The sequence below is a fragment of the Oncorhynchus mykiss genome, chromosome 3 (genome assembly GCF_057628025.1).
Source record: "Oncorhynchus mykiss isolate SJ-2025 chromosome 3, ASM5762802v1, whole genome shotgun sequence".
NCBI classification, from domain to species: Eukaryota; Metazoa; Chordata; class Actinopteri; order Salmoniformes; family Salmonidae; genus Oncorhynchus; species Oncorhynchus mykiss.
The window spans coordinates 36,385,523-36,397,833 of record NC_143024.1 but is presented as its reverse complement, the minus strand read 5'-3'; the positions used below and the strand labels follow the sequence as shown (position 1 = coordinate 36,397,833).

The 12,311-nt window shown below is 42.7% G+C and overlaps 1 protein-coding gene across 3 annotated transcripts in view; it reads left to right on the top strand.

Annotated features, from left to right (window-relative positions):
- The window catches only part of LOC110515208 (ras/Rap GTPase-activating protein SynGAP), a 110,559-nt gene that overhangs the window by 21,918 nt on the left and 76,330 nt on the right, over positions 1-12,311 (top strand). For all 3 annotated transcript variants that reach the window (XM_090229094.1, XM_036973043.2, XM_036973040.2), the window contains exon 3: positions 7,059-7,164. In XM_090229094.1, the coding sequence (XP_090085220.1) occupies positions 7,059-7,164 (106 nt within the window). The remainder of the gene's footprint in view (positions 1-7,058; positions 7,165-12,311) is intronic.

The window sequence follows — 12,311 nt, the reverse complement described above, 5'->3', positions numbered from 1 at the left end:
CCTTGTAGACAGATTTACAGATTGATATCCAATAAATGAATCCTAAAACACAATTAAAACACATAGAGGTTTTACTTACACACTTAAAGTCTATTATACTGCAATAACAGTGTTCGTATTACATTTGATTGAGAGTATGAGTCTATTAATGATTATGTAATGATGTAACGAAGTACTGTAGCGGTACTTGCAGGGTAGCTAGCTGCCAATATCTTTAATTCTCATCACTCAGAAGGAGGATAAAGAACCTTATGATCCAGATAAGGGCCTTTTCAGCTCTGGAGTGATGAGAAGAAGGCCCAGGTCAATTAATCAAAGGCTTATCCCTGTCTAATTGTGCCAATGAGGCAGAAGCTATGAATGGATTTGAGGCAGACCTGACGTGCCGATAGCCACCACCTCGGAGAGAGGATGAGAGGCGATTAAATATTCATGCCTGTCACTCACCTCATGCGGTGCGAGTGGGTCTCTCTCTCTCTCTCTCTCTCTCTCTCTCTCTCTCTCTCTCTCTCATACACACACGCCCCACTTGATTCTATTCTATTCGATTCAAATGCTTTTTGTGGCATGACAAAAAGCAATCATATGTTGCCAAAGAGGAGATAAGGTGGAACAGAGGAATATATATCTCTCTCTCTCTCACATTTGATTTCTCAGGCTACCTCTCCTCCCTCTCTGCTCCCTCCCTCCCTCTCTCCATGGAGTGACTGACATGGCTATCCCACAGACCTGCTCTCTCCTTTCTTTCCCAGGCAGCTCCATTGAGATGCCACTCTGTTTTGTTTTGTGAATGACATCCGTCAAAATACCCTTTTCTCTTCATTGCGACTTCTTCAGTCTCAACTAAGGGGCTGCGTGAGGGAATAACAGTGCTCTGGAGGAACATGTGAAAAATATCTGTCACTTCACCATTGTGCTCTTCTGTGCTCCCATATTTCAAATGTGCTCTATTCACCTCGGTAAACACTACAAGTGGTGAAAACTGGTGATGTTGAAAGCTTGACTTATGCATAGTCCGAATTAACGTAATAGATTAAGAGTGTTCCCTTTCATCCATGTACAGAAGTCACTATACCTTCTGTTCAACCCTATATTGTTTGTGTAGCTTCCTCTACTTGCATTCTCTCCCCCTCAGAAGTCAATCTTAAAAGTGAACACCACACAATCCAACTGAACTTCACTCCCTAACAAAAAAACTCCATGCTGCACTGCCATTGACAGTAGAAGAGCCCTGACCACTTCCCAGTGGGCTGCTGTTAGCTCTCTGTGCCTGTGGTGGGAGCGAGAGGATCGACAGTAATGGCTGCCACTGATGTGAAGTGACAGAGCCCCGCACTGTGTGCACCAGACGCCACACACCAGTGCCCTGTCCTCCAGTCATGTGCCCAGGCATCGCTCTCCCTCACACTGTGCACCAGTGTTATGCAAGCAATCAGAGGGCACTACTTCCTGCTAGTATCCTCTCTCACTACTACTGCACATTAGCATTAGCCTGCTAGGCTAATTCAAAATAAAGGGAATTGGAACAGGATTTGTCTCAGTATCAATGCATGGCCATTGTGTTGCATTCCCTGCCCATATGTTTGCAATGGCTTTGGCAGTGTTGATACTGTAAATTAATTCATTAGCGCCCAAGCCAACAATGCAGCGCCGTGGTGGCTTTGCCTAAAGCTACTGTTGTCACATTGCATAAAGCATGACTCAGGAGTAGTTAGCATTTTTACACATGCATGACCCTTGGGAACCCATTTGGAAACAGGGGGATGTGGTAATTATGTAATAATAAGGCACACGTGGATGGAAGGAGTCATGAGGAAGAAGCTACTTCATTTGACCAATAAGAAGGCTCAATGCACTGTACATTGGCAAATCCTAAGGTTATTTAACAAGCGCTTTACTGCCTTTTGGTATCTGAATAACTATTACGCGCAACTGAAATAAGCCATTTTCAAAAGGTCACCCTTATACTTATTAGGGGTTATACACTGAGTGTACAAAACATTAGGAACACCTTCATAATATTGTGTTTCACCCTTCTTTTGCCCTCAGAATAGCTTCAATTCGTCAGGGCATAGGCTTTACAAAGTGTCCAAAGCGTTCCACAGGGATGCTGGCCCATGTTGATGCCAATGCTTCCCACAGTTGTGTGAAGATGGCTGTATGTCTTTTGGGTGGTGGACATATTCTTGATACACACAAGAAACCATTGAGCCTGAAAACCCCACGAACGTTGCAGTTGTTGACACACTCAATCCTGGCACCTACTACTATAACCCTTTCAAAGGCACAAATCTGTTGTCTTGTCCATTCACCCTCTGAATGGTACACATACACAACCCGTGTCTTAATTCCTTCTTTAAAGTGTCTCCTCCCCTTCATCTACACTGATTGAAGTGGATTTAACCAGTGACATCATTAAGGGATTATAGCTTTCACCTGGATTCACCTGGTCAGTCTATATCATGGAAAGAGCAGGTGTTCCTAATGTTTTGTACACTCAATGTAAACTTGCTTTTTATCAAGGCAATTTGATTAATTTGCCTGGCTATGCCTGTGTATAGGGGCATTTAAATGGAGTTTATCTAACATTCCAACTGAATGCAGGTATTGTGGGAAATGTCCACATAGGGGAGTAGTGGGACAGCTCTTCCACCAGTGCTTTGCAGCATGCTCAAATTTTACATACAAACAATGAAGATCAACTTGGATTGGAATTTGGTCAGATTTAGTACTTAGGGATGCTCTCTAAATGCCCTCTTTTCTCATTCCAAGATACCAAATATGGTCTTAAAATCCCTTTGTTTGAACGTTTCTCTCTGATTTTATCACATGCCAGTTGCTGTGTCCAATGCCTGAGGTGAGGGGAGGGAACATTTGTAAGTGATAGGATGTTATCGAGAGACTTGAGGACAGACAGGGGTGTTGGCCAACCGTTTGTCATACTTCCAGGGACACAGAGGCTGGTGTGTGCGTGTGTGTTTGTGTGCGTGCGTGAATGCGTCTGTGTGTGTGTGCGTGTGTCGGGGGCAGAGGTAGTGGACTCAGCCGCTGTTTGATCACGACTCCGTTACAAAGAATTGGATTCACACCTGCCGCTCCATTAACCCCGCACCCCCCTCCCTAGTCACCCACACACACACCACCCATATCCCCCACCCAGCCTACCCATCACAGCTGGGCCAGTAGTGACATATGGTCCAGGCAGCCTGCAGTATTGCTCAACTCTCCATACCAGACCCTTCTCCTCTCCCTCAGGTCTATGGCTTTCATTCTCCCTCTACTCACCCACAACCCACCATCCACCCCTCCTTGCAGTGCCTGAGCACAGTTATCTGTCTATTTCAGTCTTAGCCACTTCTGCTCCTACTCTTACCTTTGACTACAGTTTGCTGGATGCCGAAATCCAGTACAATTGACCTTCTTGTTAGCTATTAGAATGACCTTATGAATGAGCTTATCTCCGACAACACTCAAGGGAGCCAAGGTCTGCATGCCAGTATTCAATCTATTTTTCAATTGAATGAAATGGATTGTTGACTCGCCCATACAAAAACCAGAATACCCAGAGACAGAAACTCCAGAACAGAAATTGGGAAACACTGCTATACTGCATTACAATTACAGACATTTATAGACAATTAGCATGCTTTCTTGCTCCCTGCAGGTTTCAAAGCTAGACCACTGCCCCTGTGTGAGTGTCAGTGCGGGCCCCACATGCCCTCTGTCTGGTCTGCCAGTGTTGTGTGCCAACCTGCCTTGTGTGCCCACTCATGAGCATGGCTACCAGGGATGGTGCCAAGGCCGTGTCAAGTCCCCAGCTGCAGCGCCACTGTCCTAACCAGCTCCCCCTCCCTCCCCCACCCCCTGCCAATCCAAAACTGCCACGCAGGCTATAAATAGCGCCCAGGTGTTCCCCCTCGCAACCAGAAAGGGCTGTGTGTCAGGGTGTATGTGTGTGTATGTGTGTGGGGGGGGGTCTTTTCCATACACGTGTTGTGATGAATTGTGTCTGAATGGGGACACAGTGGGGATGAGGGGGGAGTGGGCTGTGGAAATTACCATGTTTAGCATGCCATGATAGACTAGTATTTATGTAGAGTGTTTGAGATCAGTTTTGAGTCAGAGTTTAATGTGATCTAAACGGCCTCTCGGCTGCTCTGTGAACTTTTTCAGTTCCTATTCCTAGTCAAAGTCACTACTCTCATTGAGGAAAATCACAACTCCATGCCTTAGACTCAACTGAAGTCCGGAGCAATTACTTATTGATGAAGTAATACTACACTTAGATTATCATAGCATTTAGCACTTACAGTATACTGTATATTGATCACATTTCTTTATATTACTATTTTATGTATTTTATGTATTTATTTTAACGATACATTTAATTAGATAAGTGCTCGTGAATGCAGAAAGGAGCTCTGGTGCAGCAAGGAAACAGGGTAGAGAAGAGTGGATAGATACATTTATGTCTGAAGTCTTGTGAATGAATTTATCAATTAATTATCCAAAAATATAGCAACTATTACGCTTATGACAGTGTAAAAGGCTTGGAGAGAGATGGCTCATATTATTAACATGTTATAGAGAGTATACCTGTGTTCGGAGGGTTTTCCTAGAGTGTTATGGTCCAATAATGAGGTAAATTAGATTATATTGAGAAATAACCAAAAAGAATGTGGATGTTATAAACACATGTTAAAATTTGGTCTGACGCATTTTTAACAGTGTGCTCGCAGTGTATCATAAAAAAATATATAAACAGCAAAGCACGGTCCTTCCGTGTATATAACTGCTCATATAAAAGGGCAGGCGATAAAGAAACAAGCTTGTATGCATGCGGGTGCTGGACTCGTAGAGATTGGGTGTCTTATAATACATTTTTCATTGAGGAACTCATTCCGTAACTGGCAATATATTTGTCCTCGGCGTAAGATGCATCTCACAACATACTCATTAGTATGCCCTAAGTGGAAAATACGAGCATAATCAAATACACACTTGATTTATGGTGTGTGTGTCCCTGATTACGTTTTTTTTTTTAAAGAGGTAAATGTCAACAAAAAAGAATCCTGCCACCGATAGCGCTGGGAGATGTCTTCTGGCTTACTGGGCTATGGGGGATTGTATGGAGTGCTGTGCTCTGTGCTGTGCATCCACTAGATATGTCTAGCGCAGTAGACTGCATGTTATGTATGTTGGGGGGGGTGGGTACTGTCGCCTGCAGTGTATTACATATGTATTACACTTTTATGTCACCCATATTGTGCTGGAAGCCCTGCTACATGTCTATAATATTGCAGCTGGTCATACGGTCAAAAACGTGGTCATGTGACCGGCCGGTGACCCTCACACACATACAGTACCAGTCAAAAGTTTGGACACACCTACTCATTCCAGGGTTTTTCTTTATTTGTACTTTTTTCTACATTGTAGAATAATAGTGAAGACATAAAACTATGAAATAACACATATGGAATCATGTAGTAACCAACATAGTGTTAAATCAAAATATATTTTATATTTAAGATTCTTCAAAGTAGTAACCCTTTGCACGCTCTTGGCATTCTCTCAACCAGCTTTATGAGGTAGTCACCTGGAATGCATTTCAATTAATAGGTGTGCCTTTTTAAACGTTAATTTAATGCATTTGAACCAATCAGTTGTGACAAGGTAGGGGTGGTATACAGAAGATATCCCTATTTGGTATTGGAATAAGCAAAGAGAAACGACAGTCCATCATGACTTTAAGACATGAAGGACAGCCAATCCGGAAAATGTAAGAACTTTGAAAGTTTCTTTAAGTGCAGTCGCAAAAAAGCATCAAGCGCAATGATGAAACTGGCTCTCATGAGGACCGCCACAGGAAAGGAAGACCCAGAGTTACCTCTGCTGCAGAGGATAAGTTCATTAGAGTTAACTGCACCTCAGATTACAGCCCAAATAAATGGTTCAGAGTTCAAGTAACAGACACATCTCAACATCAACTGTTCAGAGGAGACTGCGTGAATCAAGCCTTCATGGTCTGAATTCGCACACACGCACTCACACACGCTCGCACGCACGCACACTCAAATTCCTTATATTAAGCAAACCAGACAGCACAATTTTCTTGTTTTTTACGTTTACAGATAGCCAGGGGCACACTCCAACACTCAGACGCCATTTACAAATAAAGCATTTGTGTTTAGTGAGTCCGCAAGATCAGAGGCAGTGGAGATGACATGGGATGTTCTCTTGATAAGTGTGTGAATTGGACCCTTTTCCCGTACTGCTAAGCATTCAAAATGTAACGAGTGCTTTTGGGTGTCAGGGAAAATGTAGGGAGTAAAAATAACATCATTCTCTTTAGGATTATAGTGAAGTAAAAGTAGTCCAAAATATATATAGTAAAGTAGAGATCAGTGCTATACCATGGATAGCCATATCATATTTAGCTTAAGTTGACTGGACTCAATTGTTTTTGGTATCTTTTAGTTGCCACTGTATTCAACTAACCATTAGCAGAGGTGATTTGATTCTGTTGAAATTTAGAAGTTGAAATGGTGCTGGAATAGTGGAGGCAGCTCCTGTTTCCTTTTCGACTTGCGGAAACTCTCCATTGTTCTAAGTCAATGGTTGTTTAAAAGGTCCAAAAATGTCAGAAACATTAACTGCTTGACCATGCTGTAGGTCATGTAGCTGTTTGTTACAGGCTAAATACTTTGTGGACTTCACCGGACAGAAGTTGCTCTCTGGTTTTGTGATGAAACAAAGGTGTGGTTGAATTTATTCTACCACTGTGTCTTCTTATTGTCTCTGCCTTTAGGCCTATATATCACGGTGTCAAAGCATATGAACTAACAGGTTCAAAAGCAAACAATGTAATTATCACAACACATACAGTAAGTTGTAATATGGCTCTTTTTTCATGGCTTAGCTTCCCTAGTTATTTTTGCCCACGCACCACTACTGCTCAGTGATACACATTTCAAGATACTATCCATTATGGTCTTCAGAAAATATAGCCTAATGCATTGTGCGTATTGACCTGACCTTGTCTCTCTGTGCATATGCAGGTACACCCTTTGTTGATGCGCGAGCGGCGCTCCGAGTTGCACAGGAACAAGCTGCTGCGGAGGACAGTCAGCGTTCCTGTTGAGGGGAGGCACCATCCAGAGATGGGTGAGTAGGCTATGGGCCCTTCTATCTCTCTGAATTCTTTCTGATAGAAATACAGTCAATAGAATGGGCTTGGAGCCTCTGACCATAAAGCACAAATGTAATGTTGTACTTCCTGCTTTTACTTCCTGCTTTACTCTTATGGGGACCCTCGCAATGGTTGCCAGTCCACCCATTAAGGCATCATTGACTTGAATGCGGAGGCCCGTTCTACTCCTTCTAGTTCTGTGTTTCTGACTCTACCTGTCATGGGCTGCTCTTACCTTTCTCTGCCTCTCTACTTCTTATATTTTGTGATTCTGTCTTTCTTACTGACTCTCTGACTCGTTGTCTCTGCCTCATTGCCTTACTCCACCTCTCTCACTCTGCCGCATGTACAATGTCTCAGCATTGATACACTCCCATCGTCCACGAGGGCAACTCTCCCCACAACAGTCTTGTGGAGATACTGCAATAGGCCACTCACTCCGTATTTGACATGAACCTGTCCAGGTCTGATACAGCACTACTCTCCTATAACGGCACAGGCTACACAGGCCTACTGACTCCAGAAGAGTGATGCTCATCACACTCTAAGCATGTCTATGGTATAGCATATGTTATCCAACAGCCTTCCATTGAGAACCATCTGCAGTGAGAGCCCATCCACCCTCAGGAGAAGCCCATACTGAATGAGATGGATGCACCCCCGGCGGCCAATGCCCCCCAGGCAGCCCATTAATGAGCTGATTAACAGAAAGCTGTCATGCTGTCATCAGAATTCCACATTTACAGAGTCACTGTCAAGGGAACTGCTTGTGACACAGTGACCCATTTCAGAAAGACTGTGACCTACTGCATAACTTGGAACTGAAATAAATGAGTGAGATCATCATTGGGATAATCCCAGAGTGAGAGTAGATTGGATACAAGCAAGTGAGTAGATTGGATGCAAGCAAGTGAGTAGATTGGATACAAGAAAGTGAGTAGATCGGATACAAGTGGATTGGATAGGATAGTGAAAATCTATGTATAAAAAAATCTTTGAAAATCCATTTTGACTAGACTTCAAAAAAGAAAAATAGGACACATAGGCATGAAATCAAAATGCCAGGCTAAACTGTCCAATGATATGCAAGATGGAGATAGAGTATCGTTTGCTATGGGGGATGAGGTCCAATAGACCTTCCGATGTTGTCCTCTACTCACTTAAGTGCTTCATTCCAGGGACACATACAGTACAAGTCATAGATTACTCTTGTGTTACAAAAAAACAAGGTTGAATTTGTATGCATCAAATGTGTTTATGTACTGTCTCTATACTTCAAATGAATTTTCATGTATCATCGTTTTGATAAATGAACACACTTGACAACAAATCCCAGCTGGGTCCTGATGTAATGACCATCTCTGATGAAGACATTTGGCTCTGCATCTATTATTAGGGACGCATAGGACATTTCAATACGCTCTTTGGATTGGATACGGAAAGTTACTCAGACGCAATTAGTCTACTTCCCCATCCACTTCCTTGTATTGCACGGAAATGGTTAAAGTTGGAGCAATCAACATGCAATTAAGGCATTCATCTTGGTAGATAATTGCAGTGTGCTGTAAATGTTTTATGCAAATATCTATTGTAATTAGAACTTCAACCTAAACCCTATCCACAGAACTTCTGCCTGCAGCCACACAGACCAAACAAAATGTTTGCTCTGTGCGGAGCTGTCCAAGGTACTGAATGAAACAGCTCCCATCGGTGGTGGATTTTAGCCCATGTTGGGCCCTCTGTCCATGGTGTTGAAACACCCTATGTACCCTGGACACATTTAGGTACATATAAGGTACAGTAGTTACAATAAGGAGACAAAGGCCTCCCGAGGGGCGCATCAATCTAAGGCACTGTATCGCAGTGCTGAGGAGCCACTACAGCCTGGGGTTCAAGCAGCACAGCTTGGCGCGTCATGTTTTGAAGGATGCATGTCTTGACCTTCGCCTTTCCCGAGCCCGTTGGGGAGTTGCAGTGATGAGACAAGATCGTAACTATCAATTGGGGTGAAGAAATGGATAAAAAAATAATTTTATGAAGAAAAAAAAAATGAATAGGGAGACAGATTGTGTGGGGCAGTAGTACAAATAGTGGAGTACCAATAGTGGAGTATATGGAATCTTGCTTGAATAGCAGTTGCTGCATTATGGTGGAGGTACTGTATCTATACCAAGTTGAATTGTTGCAATTGCAGTAGCATGCATAATGAAAACTATAAACACTATAGAGTAAAAAGTGGTAGTATGTTGTGTACAGCTGTAAAATGTTACATGCCGCGTTTCTGAGTCATTCAGCCATAAAGGGAAGTTATTGAAACTGTGTAGCTGGAGTTGTTTCTGTACTGTAGCATGTTTGTGGGTTGTTTGTGTGTTTGTTTTACTGGCAGGGTAAGTTCCATTTGTGTTGACTTGTCATTTCGAGCAGCTCAAAGAGCAGGTCTGACCACAAAACCCCTGTTTACCATATCAGATGTTAACCAAGTTAAACTCAGGCTGTTTCAAGCAGACCACTATAGTCCCTGAGCCCAAGGAAGCAAAGGTAACCTGCCTAAATGATTACCGCCCCGTAGCACTCACGTCGGTAGCCATGAAGTGCTTTGAAATGCTGATCATAGCTCACAAAAAACACCATTATCCCGGATACCCTAGACACAATCCAATTTGCATACCGCTCCAACAGATCCACTCCACACTGCCCTTTCCCACCTGGACAAAAATAACACCTGGAGCGGGTCGAGAGTTTTAAGTTCCTTGGTGTCCACATCACCAACGAACTATCATGGTCCAAACACACCAAGACAGTCGTGAAGAGGGCACGACAAAACCTTTTCCCCCTCAGGAGACTGAAAATATTTGGCTTGGGTCCCCAGATCCTCAAAAAGCTGCACCGTCGAGAGCATCCCGACTGGTTGCATCACCGCCTGGTATGGCAACTGCCCGGCATCTGACTGTAAGGCGATACCGAGGGTAGTGCGAACAGCCCAGTACATCACTGGGGCCAAGCTTCCTGCCATCCAGGACCTATATAATAGGCGGTGTCAGAGGAAATCCCATAAAATTGTCAGAGACTCCAGTCACCCAAGTCATAGACGGTTTTCTCTTCTACTGCACGGCAAGCAGTACCGAGGCACCAAGTCTAGGACCAAAAGGCTCCTTAACAGCGTCTACCCCCAAGCCATAAAACTGCTGAACAATTATTCAAATGGCCACCCAGACTATTTACATTGACATATTATCTATGCATAGTCACTTCACCCCTACCTACATGTACAAATTACCTCAACTAACCTGTACCCCCACACACTGACTTGGTACCGGCACCCCCTGTATATAGCCTCATTATTGTTATTTTATTGTGTTACTTTTTTTCATTTTTACTTTAGTTTGTTTGGTAAATGTTTTCTTATCTCTTCTTGAACTGCACTGTTGGTTAAGGGCTTGTAAGTAAGCATTTCACGGTAAAGTCTACACTTGTTGTATGCGGCGCGGCGCATGTGACAAATCAAGTTTGATTTGATTTGATAGAGCAAGGTCAGTGAAGGGACTTGATTATGTAATTAGTGAGAGAAACAATCCTTTTAAATCTTTATTGGCACTGAAGTGCACGCTCCTGATCCTATTGGGTCTCTTGCAATAGCGTTCAATAACATTCAAAGAGGTGCATTCTGGGCTAATAGAAGAAAAATATATTTTTTTCTCTCTCTTATTAACCTCATCAAAATTGGATGTGATTAAATGTGTTACATTTTGAAATTGACTTTCACCACGGCTGCTCAGTCATTGAGAGGAATCCATGTTATCTGAATGAATTAACCTCAGGCTAAATCACAACCATAATGTAGCTAGCTAACTGCTTATCTGATTGATAGCCTTTGGCTGAATGGAAATTCAATGTAAAAACATAACGTGTTGTTCGTATTTTCCTCCATTATAAACTTGTGTTCTCCATCTTCTGGGACAACATTGTCATTTTGATATTTTATTTATAGGAGTTGTTCCACATCCCATCTTAAAGGTACAACACTAGCGTGTATAACTGAACTAATTTCTCCTCCAATAACTTTAAGGAAATGAATCATAAATAACAGTATAAATTATGGATTTTCCCCAGCCTTTTAACTCATTAAAACAACATGCAATGTCTTTGAGGTTCCACCAGGGACAAAAAAAACTGTCAGGGTAAGAGTGGAACCCAGAAGTGGTTCATGTTTGCAGCATACTCCAGCAACCACCGATAATCTATACACATCAGTACCTTCCATTTTTTAAATGTTACCTTCATTTAACTAGACAAGTCAGTTGAGAACTAATTTGAATTTACAATGACAGTTAACTGCCTTGTTCAGGGACAGAACAACAGATTTTTACCTTGTCAGCTCAGGGATTTGATCTAGCAACCTTTCGGTTACTGGCTCAATGCTCTAACCACTAGGCTACCTGCCACCCCAAATGCATGTGCGTAGTTTGTATTCTCTAGCATTATATATTAGATTAGTGAGTATGTTACTCAGGTTTCTCTTTGTTTTGAGCAATTCAGCCCCTGTTGACCCCAAATTTCTACAGCAACATTACGCAATACGATCCCATTAGCCAACCCCAATTATGCTATTCTCTGTTTGCTACCCCATGGGAATACCAAAGGACACTTCAATATGTTTTAATTGCAGCAGGAAGCATACATAGTACTGTAGCAGTATCAACAACAGTATTGTTTGTTTTAGTGAGACTATTAGTACTATATAAAGTTAACAGTGCAGGATGACAGGTAGCCTGTGAGTCTGTCACTGAGGGAACTGTAAATGCACCCCCAAAGCTGCCGCTTGTCTTTGGAGAGATTTGCTGAGTCATCTTGCTGTCTTAATGTTGGAACTCCGAATGAATACAAATGGAGCGCTACTGTAGCTTTGTTTAGCGGTTCGTGGACATGAGCAGGGGAACACTCACTGGGGAAAGGGAGAGAGAGAGAGAGAGAGAGAGAGAGAGAGAGAGATGATTAATGGAATTGTGTGCTCACTCAGCTAGAATCAATACTGTTTTCTGGCAACATTTTACATCGCTGTTCCCACACTTCTTCGAAATGACGTATAGCTACTTCATGTGGAACAACTAATCAAATTATTTTT